Genomic DNA, 22,773 nt, shown 5'->3' with positions numbered 1-22,773 from the left:
CCACTTGCTATATCTGGCAATATTAAATAGCCCTAATCAAATAAAGTCATTCGCAACTAACAGGCCCAATGTGGAAAATTTTTAGTATGACATTGTTAATTCATGTGAATTATGATCAATTTGTTAATAAGCTGCAAATGAGCATGTTGCAAAGTTTTTACTATCTTATGAAGTTTTCAGTTTTGATTTGATCTATCTATATCGTGGCCAAACTCTTTAGAATTACTGATTAAATGGGTACATATTAGTTGAGAACCGAACACTGTTCTTTGGGCAAGCATTCTCGCCTGCTCCATTTTGCCTGTGCTTGAAACACATATTTGAAGGGATTTCCATATGCTCGACTTTACTACTCTGTGCTTGATTCTCTATTAAGGAGTTTCTTTGGCCTGTTCTGTTAAGTTCCTATACTGTGATTGGAAGTCAGCATAATTTTTTTACAAGATCAAATTGAACTTTAAGGTTTCGTTTGGGATGGTTTTCTTCCTGCATCTTAAAATAACTTTTTAGCTAAAAAATTACTTTAAGCAGCAGTAAAAACGCTATCTCAAATAAAATCTTAATTTTGTTTGTTTTTTATTTACTTGCTTTTTGAGCACTGGTGGCTCACTCTTTTTTATGTTCCCGTATTTCTTTTATTATAAGGATTTTTATTGTTACGTGTGTTTGTTGTTTACGGATATCTTCTAGCTCATTCGTTTTATGATTTTCCAGAGTTGTTTCGGAAAGAATATGGTAATTGATCCGACGTCAGAGGAGGAAGCATGCCAAGACGGAAGCCTGATGATTACATACATGCCATCCCGTAATGAGGTCACCCAGTTTACACTCACTGGAGAATGGCCCACTGCCAGAATCAATGAGGTATTATTACATTAATTACAGTTTTGCATACTACTTGCGAAGAAGAACCTTTGCTTTTAATAAGCTTACATTATTATTATTATTTTCATTTTTGTGATTGTTAGGCTATGGAACTATGCCTTGATGCTTGCTCAAAGCTTGCAGATATTCTGAGATCATGTCTCAAGGACAATGCTTCGGAGTTGACAGCTTGAAACTTTATGCTTCAAGTTTTTTTTTTTTTTCTATTTGACCATCCAACAAAAAAAAAAAAAGCACGTTAATTAGTGCTTCTTGTTTTCACGTTATGGTGCAGAACTCAACATTTGTATTATTTTCCAGCCCTCCTCTTTCAGTCGTTTTTATTGACCTGTTGATGTTGGCAAGTGGTACACAACTATATCAAACTGCCATGCTTTGGTGTGGAATTTCGTTAGATCGTTTCGTTTATTATTTTGCTGCAAATTTCCTTTGTTTTTTTTCTCTGTTCTTTTGTCAAGTGCATGTTAAGATGTTTCAGAGTTAGGAAGTACAAAAATTTAAATTTGCTCTTCAAAGGTAATAAATATAGCAAATTTTTTACTATCAATTTCATCAACAAATAAAGCAATGTTCAATTGTCAAAACTTTTGGGAAATAGCTATATTGACATTAAAAATGAGTTTAGGGTTTTTTAATTTTAGAAATATAAATCTAGGAATTTGAGAAAATTCTTGCACCCAATTCATTTAATGTGTTTTGAATGCGTTAGATTTGAGGGTGGGAAAAGCCTCTCGCCTTAGTTGTGTTTGTGTATAGAAAATATTTGCATAGAAATTAAATAAGATTTCTAGGAGAGATTGTGAGTGATTAGGCTTTTGTTGGTTTGGTTTGGTTTAGGTTAGCCTGGTTTGATTTTACTTGGCTTGCTTGGAATGAGTAGGCTAAGCTGGTCAAATTTAGCTTAGAAGCCTTTGATATGTCTTTCTCCATCTAATTGATTTTTTTAAAAATTCTTCTTGATGAGAGTTGTTGACAAAGGATTTGCTAACCGCTGATTTCAATGTCTCGTCCTCAGTATTATTAGTATTAGTAAATTTGACTTGGTATTCTTTCAAATTAGAAAGATAACCACGTTGCGTTATGCCGTTATCGTCTTACTTGGGTGCCGATTGGTTGATGTTGACTAGAATGAGCAGAATTTAAAACAAATGTGATTTTTTAAAATGCTTTTAATTTGTCTGGTTGATTGTAAAATAAATTTAAATTTATTTTTGCGTGTTATTTGAAATAAAATGAATTTATTTGAATTTAGTCAAGTCAAGTAAATTTTAAATATGTTGAGAATAAATTTGATGATAAATTATAGCTGCTTCAAGAAAATATTATGTATTTTTTCATTTACTTAAATAAAAAAAATTTAAAAGCATTTTTTTTTTAAACTTTGCATTCTCTTTTAACAAGGGTTTTTATATCATGGAGGGATGTGGGCAAAGAAGTTATTTTATGAAACTAAAATTAGAATATGAATTTGAAATATAAATTCTCTTACTTGTAAATTAATATAATTAATAAATATTATGATTCATAAGAAGATAAATATTCTAAATGGGTTGAAGAGAAGATTAGGGAGATGGATAATTTATTATTTAAACTATGATATTTTTATAGAATTCATACTATAAATGAATTTAAAGATTATTATTGATGCTACATTATTAATATTATAAGTGCTTATGCTCATCAAATAGGTTTGTATATATGTTTAATATTAAAAATTTAGAATGTCTTAGAAGAATTAATACAAAACATACCTCTTGAAAAAGAGTTTTTATTGGAAGAGAGGTAAATGATTTTAAAAATATTTATGATGTCTATGAGTTTAAAGCGATTAATTATAGTGGTAAGATCGTATTTTTAGATTTTTCTATGACACATGATTTTGTAATTGTTAACACCTTATTTAAGAAAATAGATGAATACCTTTTTCTTTTAAGAATGAATATAATAAAACTTAGATTGATTATTTTCTTACCAAAAAATAGATCGTTTAGATTGCAAAGATTAGAAAGCTATTTAGAGTGAGAGTTCATAAACCCAATACTACTTATTAGTTTTTGACTTTTAAATGAAAGGAGGAGAAAAAAAAATATAACATTGTTCTAGAATTAGATGAGGGTATTTAATAAATATTAACATAGCATTTTTTAAGAGTAAGATTCTAGATCTTAAGATTTTATCTGTGCATGAGGAAAATAATGTTATGTGAAAAAAAATTAGATAGTGATATTAAGAATATTAAAAAAAAAATATTTTTGAAGTATAAAAAAAAAGCTCATAATAGTAAAATAGTTGGTAGTGGAATTAAAATTTACAAGAAAAAATTAAAAATAAAAAAAAATTGTTATAAAAATTGGTATATATATAAAATTCTGATAATTAAGAAAGATATATAGAGGCTCACAAGAAGTAAAAAAAAATAATATTCGATATAAAAATTTTAGCTTTTAATTATTTGTGCAAGCATATATAAAGTACCAAATCATGTCATAATAAGCAACAAATAAAGCATGCTAATTGTACATAAGATTGAGTCCTAAAACTAGGCTCAAAGTCATAATGGTACTCTCAGGCAAACTTGCCCATCAAAAGAACTCCTTTAGTTGTTTAAGTGATCAAGTGGTAAGAAACGAAAATGATACCAACTGATGTCAAGTAAATGTTCACGCAAGCATACAAGTAGATGGGTCCCAAGTGTTTTTGACACGCTTTATGATTAAACAAAGATGGTAATCATGATAAAGTGTTTTTGGTAATACAATGATCAAACTAAGGATATTCAAAGCCAACCTAGTTGTGTTTGTAAAGGCTTTGCAATACTTCCACATATATATCTATGGGAATCACTCCTTTTTAAATGGTCTATGGCAGGTTATCGTTGGCCACCATTCCACATATACCCCATACAGTAGAAATGGAGGCAATAGTTGTCTTATTACAAAAAAAATAGATAAAGGGTTGCATCAACTAATAAGAATTCACGTCATAAACAAAATAGAATGAAAATAAATAGAATAAAAGCAACGAGAGCTACAATTTGCTATCAATGATTTAGTGGAAGTTAAAACTTCATCCATGTAGGGAAACATCCTCGGCAAAACATCATCTTATAAAACTCAATAGATTGCAATGTAGAACTACCAAATAGTTGCTGGCAAACAAGGAGTTCAACAAAATTGCATCTAGAAGAATTTTAGACTAGTTGATTAAATGCAATAATGCAGTCGGATGTATTTGTTAGTTTGTTGTAACTGAATAATTGATTGTAATCACATAGTACTGACTTGATCTACTATAAATAAAGCTTTAATGGCCGTACATGATAGCCAAGATAATTTTTCATGCCTTCTTTCTCTATTTTTAATTTTATTTTCTTATTTTCTCTGATCACTTTTCCTTCAACCTGAGAGAGTTGGGAATTCTGAGCACGCTCAAATTGCTCTATTAAGATCAGCGTTCAAAGATATTTTGATCTAACTTAGGTCTTCATAGCAACTCGACTCATCCATACACTGTAAGGCCTTACAAAATCTTGAAAAGCCTCTCAACTAAGCACCTATAAATACCTCATATTGGGGAGAAATAAATAATCTCTCCCTTCTTCTAGTTCAAAGAGTAAAATCTACTTAATTATGTCTTCAAGCTCAATTTTTAATTTGAGCTCAGTCACTAACTAAACATTAAAGGGCTTACATGGGACAGAATCCCCAAAAATAGCCTATCAACTTCTTGTTTTTAAGGATTCATGCAAACCATGATTTCATCCCAAATGACCCATACATCAATATGCATAGCTAAAGACGGTAGAAATCAACACGTGTACGTTATTAAAACTTGAAAGACAGCGGTGACACGAAAGAGAATGGCAATAGCCTAGATAAAGGAAGAGCTTCTGAAACCAAATTAAGACAGAACAAGTTTCTAGATAACTAAACATTTTATCTTGAATATCACAAATTTATTAATAAATCTCATACACTAACAAATACACGCAAGGAATTGTATATTATCTCTGCCCTGTCTTCGAATTCATTCAAGCAGCCGGCTGCAGAACCTAGCAAGAAAAACCAGTTCTTAGAAGGTATTAGCCATGTATCATATATGGAAATATGGAATGATTTTCTGTTGGGCACTTCCACAGAGCCGGTGGGCAAAACACACATGGACCATGCATGGGTACCAGCACACAAAAACGTAAGCCAAACATGGATTCTATGAGTGATTGATGCAGGGAATATTTCTTCCCGCCACCACCAAAATAATCTTTCTTCCAGAGGGAATGTCTTGTGTCAAAAATGTCTATAAAAACTACCTTTCAGAAGATCCAGAGAAACCATCGAATTTGAAAGCTGTAACATAACTGAGAACCAAAATATATATGAATTCTTGAATTCCTAAAGTGCCGCTCTTCCAAAGCTGCTGTATTTTATTACTGTAAATAGATGACAAAATTTGTTAGCCATCTAAAATCTAGTTAATTACTTAATAAAATTTCTTTCAATTTTCCTTTTTGAGGAGATTCCCTTTGAAGGCTATAAAGATAAACGTAAATGTAATCAGCCATATTAAATTAGAAGGAAGGGACAGAAAACAAACATGCCAAAGATTCAAACTGCACAAACAGATCAGGAGGTACAGCAAGTTGGGTACAACATGAAGAATAAAAGCTTTCCAAAGAACAAAAGCAGATAAACGCGAGTAAAGGAGAATTTTTATTTAGTTTTTTTTCCCTATAGTAAAAGAAACATTCAATTGACATGCATTAGGGCTGTCAAAATTGGGTAACGGGTCAAGTTCGGGTCGAATCCGGAATTGATCGGACACTATTCGACCTGACCCGTTTTTGCAAATGGGTCGGTTTTTCAAACCCGAACCCAACCCCTAAATCTACGGCGGAGGCTCCGTTCGCGTGCTTATTCAGGCAGCGTCAGCGGCCAGGCAGCGAGCTCCTCAAGTCATCGTTGTTACTTCCGATCCTCTTGTTGCCGTCTCGGGCCGAAGCCAAATGTAGGTTGGTTGCGACAGCGGCAGCGGCAGGTCGGCAACGACTCTCAGACAAATGGCAGACATGACAGACAAAGTGATGAAGGCGACAAATGAAGTGACGGACGCGACTAAGACGGTTCCCGGGTCAACCCGGGTTGTTTCCCGGTCAAGCCGACTTGACCCAATTTTACAAACGGGTCGAAATATCTAACCCGAACCCGACCCGGTCTGGATTTGAGTTGACTTGAACATGAAATTTTCGCGTCGGGATCGGGTCGGGTTTTCAGATCGTGTCAACCCGGGTTGTTTCCCGGTTAACCCGAGCCCAGGGGCGGAACCAGCTTCAATTTTGAGGGGGGGCAAATACAACACAAAAATAATTAAATATTAAAAAATAATATTATATATCTATATATTACGAAAAGTTCTTTAAAAAAAATTAAGCAAGAAAAATAATGAAAAAAATGTGTAATTAAAACGTCATGAAAAACATGAAAGAGAATATTATAATTAAATGTGAAGAAATATATAAATATTTTAGGGAAAGTTAGGACAAAAGAGTTTTTTAGGGGGGGGCAAAAAATTTTTTTTACTCTCTAAATTTTTTTTTTTTTTACTCTTACAAAAAAAAATTTTTTTTTTTGAGGGGGGGCAATTGCCCCCCAAACCAAGGGGTGGTTCCCCCCCCGCCCGGCCAATTGCCCCCCCTAACCAAGTGGTGGTTCCGCCACTGCCCGAGCCTGACCAAATTTTACAAACGGGTCGAAATATCTAACCCGAACCCGATCCAGTCTGGATTCAAGTTGACCAGAACATGAAATTTTCGCGTCGGGATCGGGTCGGGTTTTCAGATTGTGTCAAATATTGACACCCCTAGCATGCATCAGCATTGTTGCAATTCTGAAGTTATAATACTCGTGGTTTGTCCCTTTTAAATATAAGGATGCATAAGCCCATAATGTATCTACAAAGGGCTAATAGATGACGCCAGGAGGTTGCCGAAATTTTGTCTGAAAATGATAAGGACTTGAACAAAATAGGGGACCAAACTTACAGATTTGTGAACAACAAGGGACTTGAACATAATTTAAAATGATTAATAAAAACTTGAATTTAACTCAAATAATTCGAACTTGAATTTGAGCAAGTGCAAAGGATGCGAATTAAGCAAGATTTGAATGAATTTGGATTTAAAGTAAATGGCAGCAAATTTGAACTCGATCTGAACCGCATGGAACTCATATAAACTTGAACTTGAACGAATGCAAAAGACTTTGATTTGGATTTAAATTGAACTCAAATACATTAACAGAAGGCCATAATTGAATTTAAATGAACGACACAGATGACCCGGTTTGAGCTCAAATGAGTGATTATATGGGACTTGAATTGAACTCGAATTGAAATATACTGAACATACAAAGTGAACAACAGGAGTAAAACCTAAGATAAAGAGCAAGAAGTTGCAACTCTCATTTGATGAAAAGCATGGTTGAAAGACAAGAAGAATATATATACGAATGATGAACTTGATCATCAAGATGAAATTCATGAGAAACGCAATGTACCTGCAAGAAAATGCAAAGAAGGCATAGAGGGAGTATCATGCATACCACCTATATTGCCTAGTTCGTGAAAAACAAGTATCCTGTCTACACATTTGAAAGGAAGTTGTATTGAATGAGGTATACCACTTACAAGCAAGGATAAAAAGCCTATAATGCACACAAGCATTAATAAACAAGAATGAAGACGGTCAAATTGTGGAGGCCACAACCTCCTCACGACCAATGCCAAATGTCACACAAAGATATATAGTAGTTCTCATAAGTATTAGAAGAGATGCATGTAAGTACAACAATCCGCCAATCAATGCATTCAAAGAAGCATGGAGTACATACAAAAAGCTTGTCATAAACACAATAACATACTTCCAAGTCGTGACCATCGTAATCAATGGCAGATCTTAGATGAGCATATTGACTTGTATGGGAGTGGCGATAGGAGATATGCTGCCGGATGTAATGAATCACTTAAGCGTACAGGAGTTTGTGCGAGGGGTCATTCGCAAGCAAAGGCAAAGATCCACAGTGTATTGGATATCCACAGACAAGAATAGAAGATGAGCAAAAAAAAAAAAAAAAAAAAAAAAAAAAAAAAAAAGAATAGAAGATGAGCAACAGGTTCAAAATTTCTACGAATTGTTGCAGTAAATTTGCTGTATGAATAACAAGCTGTCTATGAATAACAAGCTGTCTATGAATAAAGGTAGCAAATATACGAATGATGTAAGCACACTAGTTAGAAAAGCCAATAACAAGAGAACAAAGAGTAGAACTAAAACCAAATTTGATTCAAATAGTAGCAATCATCTATAACATCCAAAATTCGACGAAGAAAACTAGAAGAGAATTCAAAGAAACAGAGAAAATAAAAACAACGCTATCCTCAAACAACCGTCAGAGCGCGTTCCTCACATGCATCGAAATGTAGGTTAAGTAAAATAAGTGCTTTAGGGCTAGCAAACCGATGGTCCACCACTGCACGATAGTCCAACTGACCAATCCAAACTCCTCCAGCAAATGCTCCCAAATCAACCAACAAACACCACCAAAGCTCAAGAAGATGGATACAGATGGAGTGGAACTTGCGGAGAGACGAAAGAGATTAGAAGCCAAGATGAAGAGTGGAAAGCACTCGCAAGTCTTTCCTCGAGAGAAGGGAAGAAGAATGGAACAAGCTCGCAAGCTTTTCCAATAACCCGCAGGTCAATAGCAAAAATGCTCTCAATATTCAACTACTCCTCAAAACATCTTATATTTATAGGTAAGAAAGGGGAATACAAACAGCCACTTTAATGAATTTTCACAAGAACCCAAGCATCATAAGTCACGGAATTCCCCCAAGAATTTCACGGAAAACAGCCCAGCCAGGGAACCAAAGAAGCAGTCATGGGAACCAAAGAGGCCCGCACAGAACCGAGGCGCCAAAAGACACGGAAAGGCCACCCAGCTCGGGAATCCAGCAGCCAACCGAAAAACCAAGGAGCCATGGCACGGGAAACAACCAGCACAGGTGTGGGCTCCGAAAATTCGGCCCCGGCCTCCGCTCGCTTTTCTTATTCGGCGAGGGAGTTTTAACGAAATAAGTTCCGAGGTAAATTTTGGAAGGCAGATGGGTTTGTAGATAAGACACTACCCAGAGATTTCGCCCTCATTTTGTGAGGACTTTATGATCTGAGTTTCGATTTTTTAGATCAGCAGCATCAATCCAGGTGCAGTCAGTTAATGGTCGATTGCTCCATTTGACCAAGAACGTCTGGGGATGCTGTGCGGGTCAAATGATGAACCCAAGTTCGAGTCTGACCCTTCTAGTAGATAGGAGTCGACATGGTTCGAACTATTAAATAAATGTATGGTTGTGATGTCGATTGAGATATTTGACTTATACGTTCATAGTAGGACTTCAAGGTCTACAAGAAGGAAAATTCATAAAATAAAAGCATACAGACGACTTGAACCCGATCCTCTGTTAGCAACAAACAAAATTGATAGGGTTCAGTCAACAAAATATAAATGCCCATAAAACCCCGATTATGATCATGTTGAATGTAAATCTTAACCAGAGGGGTCAATTTCAAATATTCAAAATACCACCCAAATTCTCACAAAATCTAAAATTCCAAAAATATTGAAATTCCAAAATCCAAGATATTTAAAATAAAAATTTCAACCATCAATACTTAAAGCAAAACCTATCCATCCTCCACAATAGTTTGTTGAGGTGGACAAATTGAAAATACACTTAAGCTCACAAAGAGATAACGTATGGTCGAGAATATCATTAGCATTCATTCTCAAATAGTCTCTTGCCAGTAAGTACGTGTCATGTGTCCTCTAATTGGTGATTTTGCTGCAAATTACACTGCAGGTAAACGATTATGACTTGGGCCCTCTGAACAGGGTAGTTTGCCGTCAAATGGCAACACTAAATTACAGTTATGGCTAGATCCCGTAAGCTCCACAATGGCATAAAATCCTTGAGATATGAATCAATAGGATATAATCGATAGGGCACAAAGCCCTTTGTTAGCTAAGGTGGATTCAAATTTGTCCTCTTAAAAAAACATCCACCCCAGGTCTACAAAGTACTCTTGGACGACGCAACCCATGGTTGCCGACAAGGATCCTTTTGTCAGGTTGGGTCGACTATCTCCTCTGACTAAGTAGACCAGGGACCACGATGGCTCGGAACGACGAAACCATGGGATCTTGATCAGGTCCATCACCCATTCCCCCACCATCCGCTTTAAGTGCAAGATGGTAAAAATTCCAATTTTAAATATCAACCCTTCAAACAACCAAACCCATGCTGCTACTATATGCCAAATAACGCGTATTTTCTACGTATCTGATCGACAACTACCCTTAATCAAAAGTTTTCTCTCTCTATCGAGAGGGGTAATTAACCATATGGGCTTGTGCCTATAGGAAACAAGAACTTAGATCAATAAATCCTCGCAAAATGAGGGCAAAATCTCTGGGTAGTGTCTTATCTATAATCCCAATCTACCTTCCCAAAATTTACCCCGGAACTTAATTCGTTAAAACTCCCCCGAAAGAGCAGGAGAGGCCGGGGCGTGAATTTTCGGAGCCCACACCTCTATTCCCCAATTGGTATGTATAATATACAAAAGATAACCCTGTACAACACAAGAATAAAACCAAAAAACCATAGGCTTGTTTGATCTGCTTAATGTGTTAAAATCCATGAATATGATCATCAGTTACATGCTAACCTGATACGAAAAACTTACATGGACCAAATGGAAACAGGCCTTCTACGTTCTCATTTCTCATACTGGCACTGTCTCAGGTCTTTTACTGGTCTTGATGCCCTTTATTGCTGTGAAATTAAAAACGCGAAACTTGTTCAGATCTGTCGAATAGTTATAAGTCCACAAAAAAGAAAATTGAAAGTATATAGTTCCCCAGAAAATGTTCTACTGTAAACTGTTAGATATCAATATTTAATAAAAGATAGAGGCCCGAAAAAAACATGCCTTCTGCATAATCTTTAGCTCCAAAGACTGCAGAGCCAGCAACAATAGCATTAGCACCAGCCTCAATAACCTGGCATAAATAATAGACTAAGTTTAATCGCTCTCCCAGAGTCATAAGTGAACTCTCGAGTTGTTGACTTAAACACGAATATCCCTGAGGCTTCATGGAAAAAAAATGTGAACAGAACATTATTGAAAATAATTTCCCCACCATAAGGTAAAAAGTTAAAATTGCCAATTAGTTATGCAGCATTCATTGTCTGGTGCATTGAAAGTAAATCTTATTTTCCTACAGAACAGTGTGATGAAAAGGTTTGCAAAGAAATTGATCCAGGGCTGTATAGGAGCAGGGCTTCCTAATATAATCATATTGATGTGTGTGATGTATCCAAATCATATAAGACAATTTAGGATTCATAAATCACAAGCGACTAAATAAGTAAAAATTTCTCTCTTTAAAGACAAAATAGTAAAATAAGAATTTGAACCTAAAAAATAATGTAATGATTGAATAAATCCGAGGAAATCAGCAAGAAAATTGATGCAAAATGAGAAAGAAATTCTAATTTATTGACCAAAACAAGAATCAATGTTGTGTCAAACTTGAACAAAATCATGATCACTAGCAAACCAATAACATAATATTTATAACAAATTAGATTAGAAAAATTGTTATAACTCAAAATTTTGAAAAATGCATTTTCACCTACAACAGTCAAAATTTTATTTAGGAGTCATTGTAAACCCAAATTACAAACCTTTTTCTCTATAACATATCTATTGTTGTATTTTAGTTTTCCTACTTTTTTTTTATAGTTTTTGAGCACGGGTGAAATTCCTTAAGGAATTGACACTTGTCGGTACAAGTGGAGGTCTTGTTATCGTCAGGTGTCCGTTTTGCAAACTAATTTCACCAAAATTTTTAAAATTAAATAAGTTATTTTGTGAATATTTTTCTATAATTTTTGAATCCCTAAAAGAATTTCTATGAATTTTAAATTGAAAATTTATTATAATAATATTATTATATTATGATTTTATCATAATATCTAAATCCACTTATATTATATTTAGAGCGTCATATCCTAAGATTAATTAGTTAAACAGAGAAGGCTTGGGAAAAAGTGAGAAGAAAGAGACGAGAGAGAAGAAGAAAAAGCTTAGTTTTGATGATCATAGAGTAATTTTTGTTCGTCAGCCAGTTGAGAAATTTACTAATCTCGAGGTAGGTTATGTTTTGACTATTTCAGTTTTCAATAATTTGGTATTTTTTCGATTAAATTTGTATTTTCATTACCGAAAAGCGAGGATAAATTTGTTTTGGTAAAATTTTTACCGCGTAACATTTTATATGTTATAGATTGAGATTATGAACATTTTGAGTATATTCTGAAAATTTCTTGCAGGGTAATTTTGAAAAACAGTGATTTTTGCCAAATCAAAATTTATTTTGACATATAAAATAGTGAGCTTGAATCATGATTTGTTGTGCCGATATCAATAAAATTAGTCCATAATCTCATTCTTTCTGCTATATTTCTCTTCGTTATTGATGTTTTTTGGTTGTGTGAAGATTGAATTTCTATCAGGTTTCTCCTGGTAATGTCGACATCTAAGCTTTAACTTATCTTCTTCTAGAACGATCTAGATTAAAAAATGTTCATTTGATCTTCTTGTAGTCATTTTTCATCAACACCATGCACTAGTGCACTTTTTGAACCTAGAACTCTAATACCAAATATCTTAAAGTTCAATTAAAGCTTCAGAATAATGTTTACAATCTCTGATAATTTGGTTTGAAAATTATGAATTTTTGCTCAGTAATATTTTTATTGTCTACCGTTACAACATTTTAGTAATGTTTGAATTTAGTCCAATTATGCTTTAATTAATGAAATATATTGAAAAATGTGATGTGATGCTGGCGTCAGTGGGAGACCGAGGTGGGATTCTGTTATGCCAGCACCACTGGGTGACTGAGGTGGGATTCTGTTATGCCAGCACCACTGGGTGACTGAGGTGGGATTCTGTTATGCCGGCTCCAGTAGGTGACCGAGGTGGGATTCTAATAACGAAGATATATGAAAATTTGGACTTAAAAGCTATTATGTTAATCATTATGAAGTGTTTGTTTATAATTCAATTAATTTTGTATTTATTTAATTATATTCAATTTCATTATATGATTCAAATTAGTTTTCATTTTTTTTGGTTTTGATTATTGATTTTTGTTTTAGGCTACAATAGCTTATTGAGACGTGTTAGCTCATCCCTGTTTTTGCTTTTGTTTTCAGGCCTGGGGAAGGATAAAGAGCAAGCTAAGTAGTTTTGATTTTTGCAGACTTAGACTTTTTTTTTTTGTTATACTCTCTGTTGTCAAGCGTTGTTGTAGATAAATTTCAAATTATATATATTCTGGATGATATATAGAAATTCATATTGAGATTCAGCAGTCTTTCGCTTTATATTGTATTTAGAAGCGACTCTGTGTAGTATATAAATTGGAAGTTTTATTTCAGTACTTCTCCAATCATATCTTAGGGTTAATCTTGTCACAATCGGACAAAGTATGACCTGTGCAGTTTTAGATCATATCGGGTTGGATTGTGAAAAAAATAATCCGCCAAATTAACAAAAAAATCAAGCCTCAAACTTATAAAAGGAGATTACTTTTTGAAACAGCGGAATGAGATCATATTTCACAGAACTCTAGAGTACCTAAATGTTCTAGAAATTAATACTTTCCGTTGATAAGAAAAATATCTCAAGCAGATTCACACAGTCTTCAAAACATACTTGCCAACCTCCAATTATACTCATATTTTTGTTAATTTGTATAGTTTTAAAAAATGAACATAGCTAAATACTTCAGCAATTGATAAGCTACAGCATCTTGGAGGGCAAAATAAACTTGAAAATCAATTTCAACTACATTAAATGAAACAATCTGATGATTTCTCATCACAAAGAGGTAGAACTACCATAAATAGTATTCCAACGTCAGAAAGCGTATTGTTAGATAATAAATAATAAGAAGACACCTTATATGCATTAGAGGGGCCAACTCCGCCATCCACTTCGATCCATGGATTGACACCCTGTTAAGTGATAAAGTTATATCACTACCCATTGGCTGATGATATAAACCTGATAAAATTTTCCATTACCTTTTCAACACATAATCTTCTAAGGTCTGATATTTTCTTCACTTGACTCTCAATAAAGCTTTGACCACCAAAACCAGGATTCACTGACATAATCAAGACTAAATCTACCACTGCCCATTCAAATGAAAAATGCAATCAGAATTACTGGAGGAAATCCGACCATATTAATGAATAAACTAAAAGCAAAGATGTCCATCCAAACCATATAAAGATACAATTCTAAAGGACAAAAAAGGGAAAACTCTAAAATTGATGAATAAACTCTAGTTTGAGAATGAATGGTGCTGGAAAGAAGTATTTACTCTCTATGACAAAGCAAAAATTTAATCTTTTCCATTTTACGAGGAAATGAAATAATTCTAGGTAATGGGTTAAGCACATTGTCTAGTTTGTTTTTGCTCAAAATGACCGAGTTTCACAAGTAAGAAGCTTTATATAGGTTGACAGACTAATTTTCTATTTCTTAGATTATTTTGTAGCATACACTTAACAAATGCCTGTACTTGACATAATGAAGGTAGGCCATTTTGACATTATCTACACCTTGTCGGTTCCAGACTCCAGAAAATCAAATTTATTCTGGGATTCATTGGGATTTTTGTTGTTCTTCTACTAGTTTCATACTATTTTCAAAAGGTCGTCATTCTTTCTAATTTACAAAAGATTGAATATTGAAATTAACAAATTCTCCTTTGGATGGAAGTCCTTCATTGTTCCAAGCGAAACTTGAAAACGAGCCTAGGGAATCACACATTTGACTCTCAATTTCTTTTATCCTTTGTTGTTTCTATCTGCTCTTTCATTCTCTTTTTCCTTGTTAGCTAGTTATTGTTGGTTGGGACTGAAAATTAGATTGAATGAAATCTTCCAATTTGTATTTTTGAACTTATATGAAATACTAATAACAGTAAAGATTTTTTATCCCATCTGTAGTTGTGGATCCTTTTTATGAGGACTCAATCAACTATTTTCATGAAGGCTTTCTTGCACTCCATTTTGCATAGCTTTCTTCCAAGAGAATTTCATATAAGAAAGTTCGAAATTTTAAATTAGATTATCTTTGCATTTATAAAACCTAAAATTAAATTTTTTGTTGTTGTCTTAAACATACATCTGATTGCAGCATGTCTCATGAAATTTGTGTTGAAAGCCATGGGTGCTTGTGGGCTCCGAAAATGCTCGCCCCGGCCTCCCCACATTCAGGAGAGTAGAGGCATATTGGATTTTAAATAAGATACTACCAAGTGGTTTCACCCTTATTTTGCAAGGACTTTATGATCTGGATTTAGGTTTCCTATAGGCGAAAGCCCCTATAGTTAATTACCCCTCCCGATAATGAGAGAGAACTTTCTATTAAGGCTAGTCGTCAAACAGATATGTAGAGATACGTAGTATCTGGTGTATAGTAGCAGCATCCTCAGACGTCACGTGTGTACCCATAACACGCTCGTCTGGGCCCATGCAGACATATATTCTTAGATGTATACATGTTAATATGCTTGCATGTGTACTTTCATATTTGTATGTATATATGTTGCAATGCATATGTGAGAACATTTTAAAATATTTGTCGCTAATCAACTGTGCAAATGATCAATATTTGGTTGTGCACAACGCTCTATGTACAAGCCCATAAACGTCTTATATCTGCTTTCATCGATGTTACAGATCCAGTGGCATGACGTAGCAGTTTGCGGACGTCTTCTATCCACATATACGAATATTGTGAATTTGTGGCGCGATGTAGCAGCTTGTGGACGCCTTAAGTTCGCTTATACGAATATTATGGATCCAGTGGCGTGGCGTTGCACTACGGGTTGCTTGTTGTTTTATATAGGTAGATTGTCGTGCACTAATTAGTTTTCTGTTATGGCTCATAGATATTCGTATTTGATACACATCATTTGTTTGTGCCTGTGGAGGATCGATGTATTTGCCTACAGTTACATGACATTAATTGCATGAGGGCGACATTCTCTTTGACCTCTTCAAACACATCCTGGCTGTCAATTCATTGCATATTGAGCCGCTTTGCTACTTGCAAGGTTTAATGCGCTTGATTGTATATTAATGTTGACTACGATATAATGTATTTGTTATAATCTTGCATTTGATGTGGTCCTCGATCTTTGCTTGTAAACAATATGTTACAAGTTTGTGTTCACGAGGGACCCATCATACCTGCAGCGTATCCACTATCACCACTTGTAGGTAGGTCAACATGTTTATTCACAAACAAATGTTGATTGTCAGGCGAGCTGTTTTCATCACTGTTGCACATGTAATAGATCATCTACCATTGCTTGCAAGTATTTTTACTTTAATATACAAGCAAGTGGTTGTAAGCATGAGAAGTCTTCTATCATTGCCTATAGGTAATATACGTGTTCTTTTTAGTGGACCAATGTTGCTTGCAAATTAATATCACAAGAAAACTACAATATTTTTTTGCATGGTTGACGTGAATACTATACAAGAGATTCGTCGTGTACAGTAGCCCACTTATAGGTGATGGTGAACAACATGTAGTAAATGCTAGACTATTCCTATAGCCATCAATAAGCAAACATCTAGAAAATACACTAATCGCCTGCAAGCAAAGACGGGTGATATACAACGAGTGCAAGCATCTATGAGCCACTGCAAAAAATCCATCGTGTACACACGTACAACCTACATGCAAATGCAGAAGAGTTGTAGTAAATACAAACGCTTATAAGCAGCATTAAAAGATCTGCATGTAAAGCAACTTACCCACAGATGACAGTAGAAACCCCATAATACATCCAATAGTCTTGCATGCAAGCTATGATAGCAAATATGTTGTAGGACTACAACAAATGCAGAAATCTACGATCAATTGCAGGAGACTCTTTAGCACACAACAGTTTACCTGCATAAAGCAACAAATACACATAGCACAGCGCAACGCCACCGGATCCATAACATTCGTACAAGAGGACAACATGTGTTCAGATTTCGAGATGAGACTACACATGCTTGTTAGCAGTGGTTATTTGCACAGTTGATAATTACAAAAATGCCCCTACACATTGAAATGCACAATGACATGTTTATAGTATACATATACATGTAATTTACAAAGTGCATCATGCAAAATACATGCAAAAGCATACACCCGCATGGGCCCCGTTGAGCGTGGAGTATACACACGTGATGTCTGCACATACAGTGCGGGTCAAACAATAAACATAAATTCAAATCTGATCATCCTATACGAATAAATAGGAGTCGACATGGATCGAACTATCAAACAAATATACGATCGCAACATCGACTGAGATATTTATTTTATACATTCATATTAGGCTTTCAATGTCTTTAATAAAAAAAATACTAATAAAAGCGTAAAACCGACGATGAATCTGATCCTATGTCGGCATTTAGACAAAGTTGACGAGGTTCAACCAAAAAATGAAATAACATATAAATACCTTGATGACGGCCATGTTGACAGAATATCTTAATCGGAGGGGACCACGGACATTTAAAATGCCTCTCAAATTTTCATAAAAATACAAAACTCAAAAATCACAAAAAGCCTATGATATTAAAATTGAAATTAATCATCAAACACTTAAAGCAAAATCCATCTACCATTCAAAACAATTAGTCGAGTTGGACAAATTTAAAAATTACTTCAGCACGTACAGAGCCAATGTCTAGTCAAGAATATTACTAGGATTCATTATCAAACAGTCTCTTACTAGTAAGGACGTAAAACAAAGCTAGGTTCGTCGCCGATAGAAGTGACAACCTTTCAAAGGAAGAAGAAGAAGAAGAAGTCAAAGGGAACCCCCTCAACGTCGAAAATATCACACTGGCAGATATGCGAAGACAAATAAGGTGACAAATGAGGCCCAAAGATAGAGAAATTTCTCAGTTAAATGAGAAAATGACTAGGATGATGACCCAACTGATGACAATGATGCAGATGATGCAAAAAATTCCTGCCGCAAGCCATGTACCCACTCCTGTTGATCCTCCGAACCTCCAAATTCCTCAAGTCTTAGGAGTATGAGGTACCCCTAAAGGTGACAATGAGGTTAATAATATCGTTCGTTAGCCCCTACTCAGCAGAACATAACAAGTGCCTCTGAATCTGTGATGGCTACACAGCTAGAGGGATAATCTACAAGAAGATCAAGGTTATTATGGCTACTGATCAGGCGGAGAAGCTAATAGGCAAGGTTCGACCCTATACTACAGAATACGATCAGGTGCCATATCCGAAAGGGGTACTCTGTTCCAAAATTTCACACCTTCAGCGGCAACAATAACCCTAGGCAGCACCTGGCATAGTTTAAAGCCACTTGTGGCAATACAGTGGAGTAACGATGCCTTACTCGTCCAAATTTGATTTCAACTGCTTTCGAATGACATGCTGAACTACTGAATGATTATGTGAAAATATTCATAGAATTAGAGATTATGTTTGTGAAGAGGCTCGTCAGTGAAACCAAAAAGACAACTATTGTTGACCTCGCCCTGGAGAAATGAAAAAGGGATGAGTTAGTAACCAAATATGTAACCTGCTGGTGCAATATGAGCATGAAATGTGAACAGCAGTTGGAAGAGCATACCATTCAGTTAATAATGGGGAACATCAATGATAAGATGCAACCATTCTTGCACATGACCGACATCACTACCTTCTAAGATTTGATAGACAGAGTGACAAAGTTTGAAAAGTTGAATTGATGCAAGACTGAATGAAATGAGTCATGCAATTAGAGATTTAGGCTAAGATAACATCAAAGACAACAAAATAAACTTCATAAAACATTAAGAATAATGAGAAAATTTGAGTTACTAAATCATCTGATAGCAAGAAATTAACAAGTGCTAAACATTAAAAATAGGTGAATCAATTTAGACTAGCTAACATGGATTGACATAAGTCCAATATTTAATTAAGGGACTAGTCATTAGAATTTTTTATCACTCAAATTTAAGTAGGACTTGGCGGATTAATCAACACATATGAGATGAAACTACTAAAGATGAAATGAGAAGATCAATATTTAGTTAGAAGAAGAACAAGGGAAGGATTTGATACTTAGCTCATGAATGTGAGGAATAGAGTCCTTGATGAAATGATGGCTAGTACCTCCTTGGATTTCCCTTGAAACCCTTATTCTTTGATAAATCAATGTCCACGATGTAAAAGTAGATGCTAGGTTTCCTTGAAAAGGTAGAATAGTGAGGAGGAAAAGAAAGTTTTAGCTATAGGAGGATTTGGAAGTGGAGAAATTAGTTTGGGAGGTGAAAAGGTAAAGTTGGTTGCTTGGGAAAGAGAGATGGCTGATGTGGTTTACTTAAGAAGTGAGTATTTGACTTGGGAAAATGAAAAGTTAAAGTGGTTTCTTTGGGAAGAGAGAATTTAATGTAGCTTGCTTGGGAAGGGAAGTATTTGACTTGGGAAAACGAAAAGTTAAAGTGGTTGCTTTGGGAAGAGAGAATTAAATTTAGCTTGTTTGGGAATGGAAGTATTTGGCTTAGGAAAAGGAAAAGGAAAAGTGGGTGCTTTGGAAAGAGAGAATTAAATGCAGCTTGCTTGGAAAGAGAACTAGTTGGCTTAGGAAAAGGAAAAGTAAAAGTGGTTGCTTTGGGAAGAGAGAAAAGTTAAAGTTGTTGTGGGTTCCAAAGGTCACAATTAATTGAGATAAATGCTCAATTAATGTAAATTAATTACAAGATTGGGAAGCCCAAGGGTCTAGGGTGTTGGGGAGGTGGAGGCGAGTAGAATGAAAGGAAGAGAGGGAGTGGTGGGTTGAGGGCAGCAGGTTGCTGCAGAGGTGGAGATTTGATGCATACAAAGGGGGGTCATAATAAGTTAGATTTTATTTTGGTGAATTTTGGGTCCTCTACTAGATTCAGCTCATTAATGTCTAGTAGAGAACCTTTTTTAGCTCATAAATTGATGTTTATTCCCCCATGTGTTGTCCCTTTGGTTCCCGTGGATGGCTCCTTGGTTCCCGTGGCTTGACCCTTTGGTTCCCGTGAATGGCTACTAGGTTCCCGCGCCCTAGCTCTTGGTTTCCTGCAGCTGTCTCTTGTTTTCCCGTGCCTTAACCCCTTGTTTCCTGTGCTGTTTTCGGGTCCCTAGCTAGGTTGTTTTCCCGAAGCAGCCAGGGGGCTCTTCCCGTGGATTTAATGCCCTGTTTCCTGTGCAATGTTGGGCTGCTGTTTGAAGAGATTTTGGGGCTGTTTTTGGACAGAATTTGGACAGCTTTTGGGACTGATTTGGTGGCTGTTTTGGGAGGAATTCCAAGAGACTTTTGCTAATTTCTGTGCAGTTTTTTACTGCAGTTTTTAGGTGTCTTTTGGCCTTCTATCTTCCTATTTTAATTAGCTTTTAATTAAGTTTTAGTGGTTGTTTGTATTCCTTCTTTTGTGCCTATAAATAGGAGTTGTTTGTGGCTGCTTTAGATATGTTATGTGATGTGATTTTTGGAAATGTAAACCTGCGGGTTTCATTGGAAAAGCTTGCGATCTTTGTCCACTTCGTCTTCTCATCCCCTCCGGAAATCTTGCGAGCTCTTTCCAACCTTTCGTCTTGGCTTCTAATCTCTTTCGTCTCTCCGCAAGTGCCACTCCATTTGTATCCTTCTTCTCAAAGTAAGCAAGTTTAGGGTTTCATTTTGTTTGAGTCATTTGTAAGAGTCAAGGGTTGTAATGTCATGTTATGTTGAAAGTCAAGTTTGTAAGAGTCTTTATTTATAAAAGTATTCATTTATATGAAATGTAAGAGTTGTTCTATTATCTCCAAGTTATCTCTTCTTTTTGAGGTATTTTGTGTCTTCTTTTATATAGGAAGTAAGTTTTCTTTTTGTGAAAAAAATATATAGGATCCCCTATATTTTTTGCTCGCATCATTTGGTATCAGAGCAAGTTAGGAAGTCCTAGGTTTGTAAGTTTGTCAAGTTTTGTTTGTCAAACAAAAAAAAATCTTAGTGAATCATAACAACTGTTGTGATTCTTGTGAGTCTTGTCTTGTGAGTTAGTCTGTCAAGTCAAGTCTTATTGTGTGAGTCTTGTAAGTCTTGTGAGTCTTGAGAGTCTTATGAGTCCGTTTAGTAAGTTTTGTGTCTTGGTGAGTCATAGTAGTTGTTGTATGAGTCTTGGTGTCACTTGATGCAACGCCTTCAGAAAACAAAGCTAACTCATCAGAAGATGAGTTTTTCAAGAAGGGGAGTACCTGATGCATACAAAAGGGGGGGGGGGGGGGGAAACAAGGGGGGGGGGGGGGGTCAAAACAAGTTAGATTTTATTTTGGTGAATTTTGAGTCCTCTACTAGATTCAGCTCATTAATGTCTAGTAGAAAACCTTTTTTAGCTCATAAATTGAGGTTTATTCCCCCATGTGTTGTCCCTTTGGTTCCCGTGGATGGCTCCTTGGTTCCCGTGGCTTGACCCTTTGGTTCCCGTGAATGGCTACTAGGTTCCCGCGCCCTAGCTCTTGGTTTCCTGCAGCTGTCTCTTGTTTTCCCGTGCCTTAACCCCTTGTTTCCTGTGCTGTTTTCGGGTCCCTAGCTAGGTTGTTTTCCCGAAGCAGCCAGGGGGCTCTTCCCGTGGATTTAATGCCCTGTTTCCTGTGCAATGTTGGGCTGCTGTTTGAAGAGATTTTGGGGCTGTTTTTGGACAGAATTTGGACAGCTTTTGGGACTGATTTGGTGGCTGTTTTGGGAGGAATTCCAAGAGACTTTTGCTAATTTCTGTGCAGTTTTTTACTGCAGTTTTTAGGTGTCTTTTGGCCTTCTATCTTCCTATTTTAATTAGCTTTTAATTAAGTTTTAGTGGTTGTTTGTATTCCTTCTTTTGTGCCTATAAATAGGAGTTGTTTGTGGCTGCTTTAGATATGTTATGTGATGTGATTTTTGGAAATGTAAACCTGCGGGTAAAACTGTAATAAAAATAAATAACACCACATAAACCTCCTACAACATATGAAAACAAAAAAGACTCAATCAAGGCTGTAGATCTTCGACCTCTATAGTGATAAACCCTCCAAGCTCTGATGTACCCATCATGAACTTGTCAAAATCAGAAAGCCACACTGATAAACCTAAGAAAGCCAAAGTTTCGGACACCAGAAGAGGCAAAACTAACTCTATGTTCTCTTTCAGAGCAGATAAGGGAAAATATGTGACATACAATGTCAATAAGGGAAAACAACATGTGTACAAAGAAGACGGGAAAGCAACCATTGAATCCTAATCCTCAGCCAAAATTAGTATTTGGGGAAACGACAAGCCTTGTACTTTTGTTGGTGGAGGAGAACGCCTAAGGCAAATAATGGGAACTAGTGATCAAATATTTTTATCTCTCAAAATAAAGAAGAATAAAGAATATTCATTCAAGGGGGAAAGTATCGCCAAGCTATTTCGACAAACACTCAAGGCGGGCCTAGGACTGCCATAATGCAAGAGGTCCTAAGAGTTTAATCATGTTGGCGACCCAAATTATTGTCCATATCATCAAGTAATCAGCCATCCTATTGAAAATTGCAACAACTTCAAGGGTTGACTGGAAAGAAAGTACCGAAAGGGAAAATTCACATTGTCAGATAATGTGCTAGTTCACTCTAGAAGAGAATCAACTCGGATGGTTAAGCCCTCTTCTTACCCCTGATTAAAGGAAGAAAAGAAAGGG

The 22,773-nt window shown here is 35.6% G+C and overlaps 2 protein-coding genes across 8 annotated transcripts in view; one reads left to right on the top strand and one right to left on the bottom strand.

The window, feature by feature from the left end:
• LOC110108611 (exosome complex component RRP41-like) overlaps nt 1-1,279 on the top strand; it is a 43,770-nt gene extending 42,491 nt beyond the window's left edge. For all 3 annotated transcript variants that reach the window (XM_020839315.2, XM_020839314.2, XM_028692378.1), the window contains 2 exons: nt 715-864; nt 969-1,279. In XM_020839315.2, the coding sequence (XP_020694974.1) occupies nt 715-864; nt 969-1,058 (240 nt within the window). In that variant the 3' untranslated portion in view covers nt 1,059-1,279. The remainder of the gene's footprint in view (nt 1-714; nt 865-968) is intronic.
• Nucleotides 1,280-4,688: 3,409 nt separating this feature from the next.
• LOC110108613 (ribulose-phosphate 3-epimerase, chloroplastic) overlaps nt 4,689-22,773 on the bottom strand; it is a 46,184-nt gene continuing 28,099 nt past the window's right edge. Inside the window, exons 6-12 of one of the 5 annotated variants that reach the window (XR_002304486.2) lie at nt 14,098-14,207; nt 13,972-14,028; nt 10,931-11,000; nt 10,685-10,773; nt 8,407-8,408; nt 5,195-5,314; nt 4,689-4,936 (exon numbers count right to left, since the gene is read on the bottom strand). Coding sequence is in view for 3 of the 5 variants with exons in the window: in XM_028692373.1 (XP_028548206.1) it covers nt 10,724-10,773; nt 10,931-11,000; nt 13,972-14,028; nt 14,098-14,207 (287 nt within the window). In the remaining 2 variants the exon portion in view is untranslated. Of the gene's footprint in view, nt 5,315-8,406; nt 8,409-10,684; nt 10,774-10,930; nt 11,001-13,971; nt 14,029-14,097; nt 14,208-22,773 lie in introns of all 5 variants that reach the window. The other 4 variants (XR_003699774.1, XM_028692373.1, XM_028692374.1 and 1 more) reach the window with 4 other exon arrangements.

Source organism: Dendrobium catenatum, unplaced genomic scaffold (assembly GCF_001605985.2).
Source record: "Dendrobium catenatum unplaced genomic scaffold, ASM160598v2 original_scaffold_185271, whole genome shotgun sequence".
Taxonomy (NCBI): domain Eukaryota; kingdom Viridiplantae; phylum Streptophyta; class Magnoliopsida; order Asparagales; family Orchidaceae; genus Dendrobium; species Dendrobium catenatum.
This window is presented reverse-complemented; position numbering and strand designations above follow the sequence as displayed.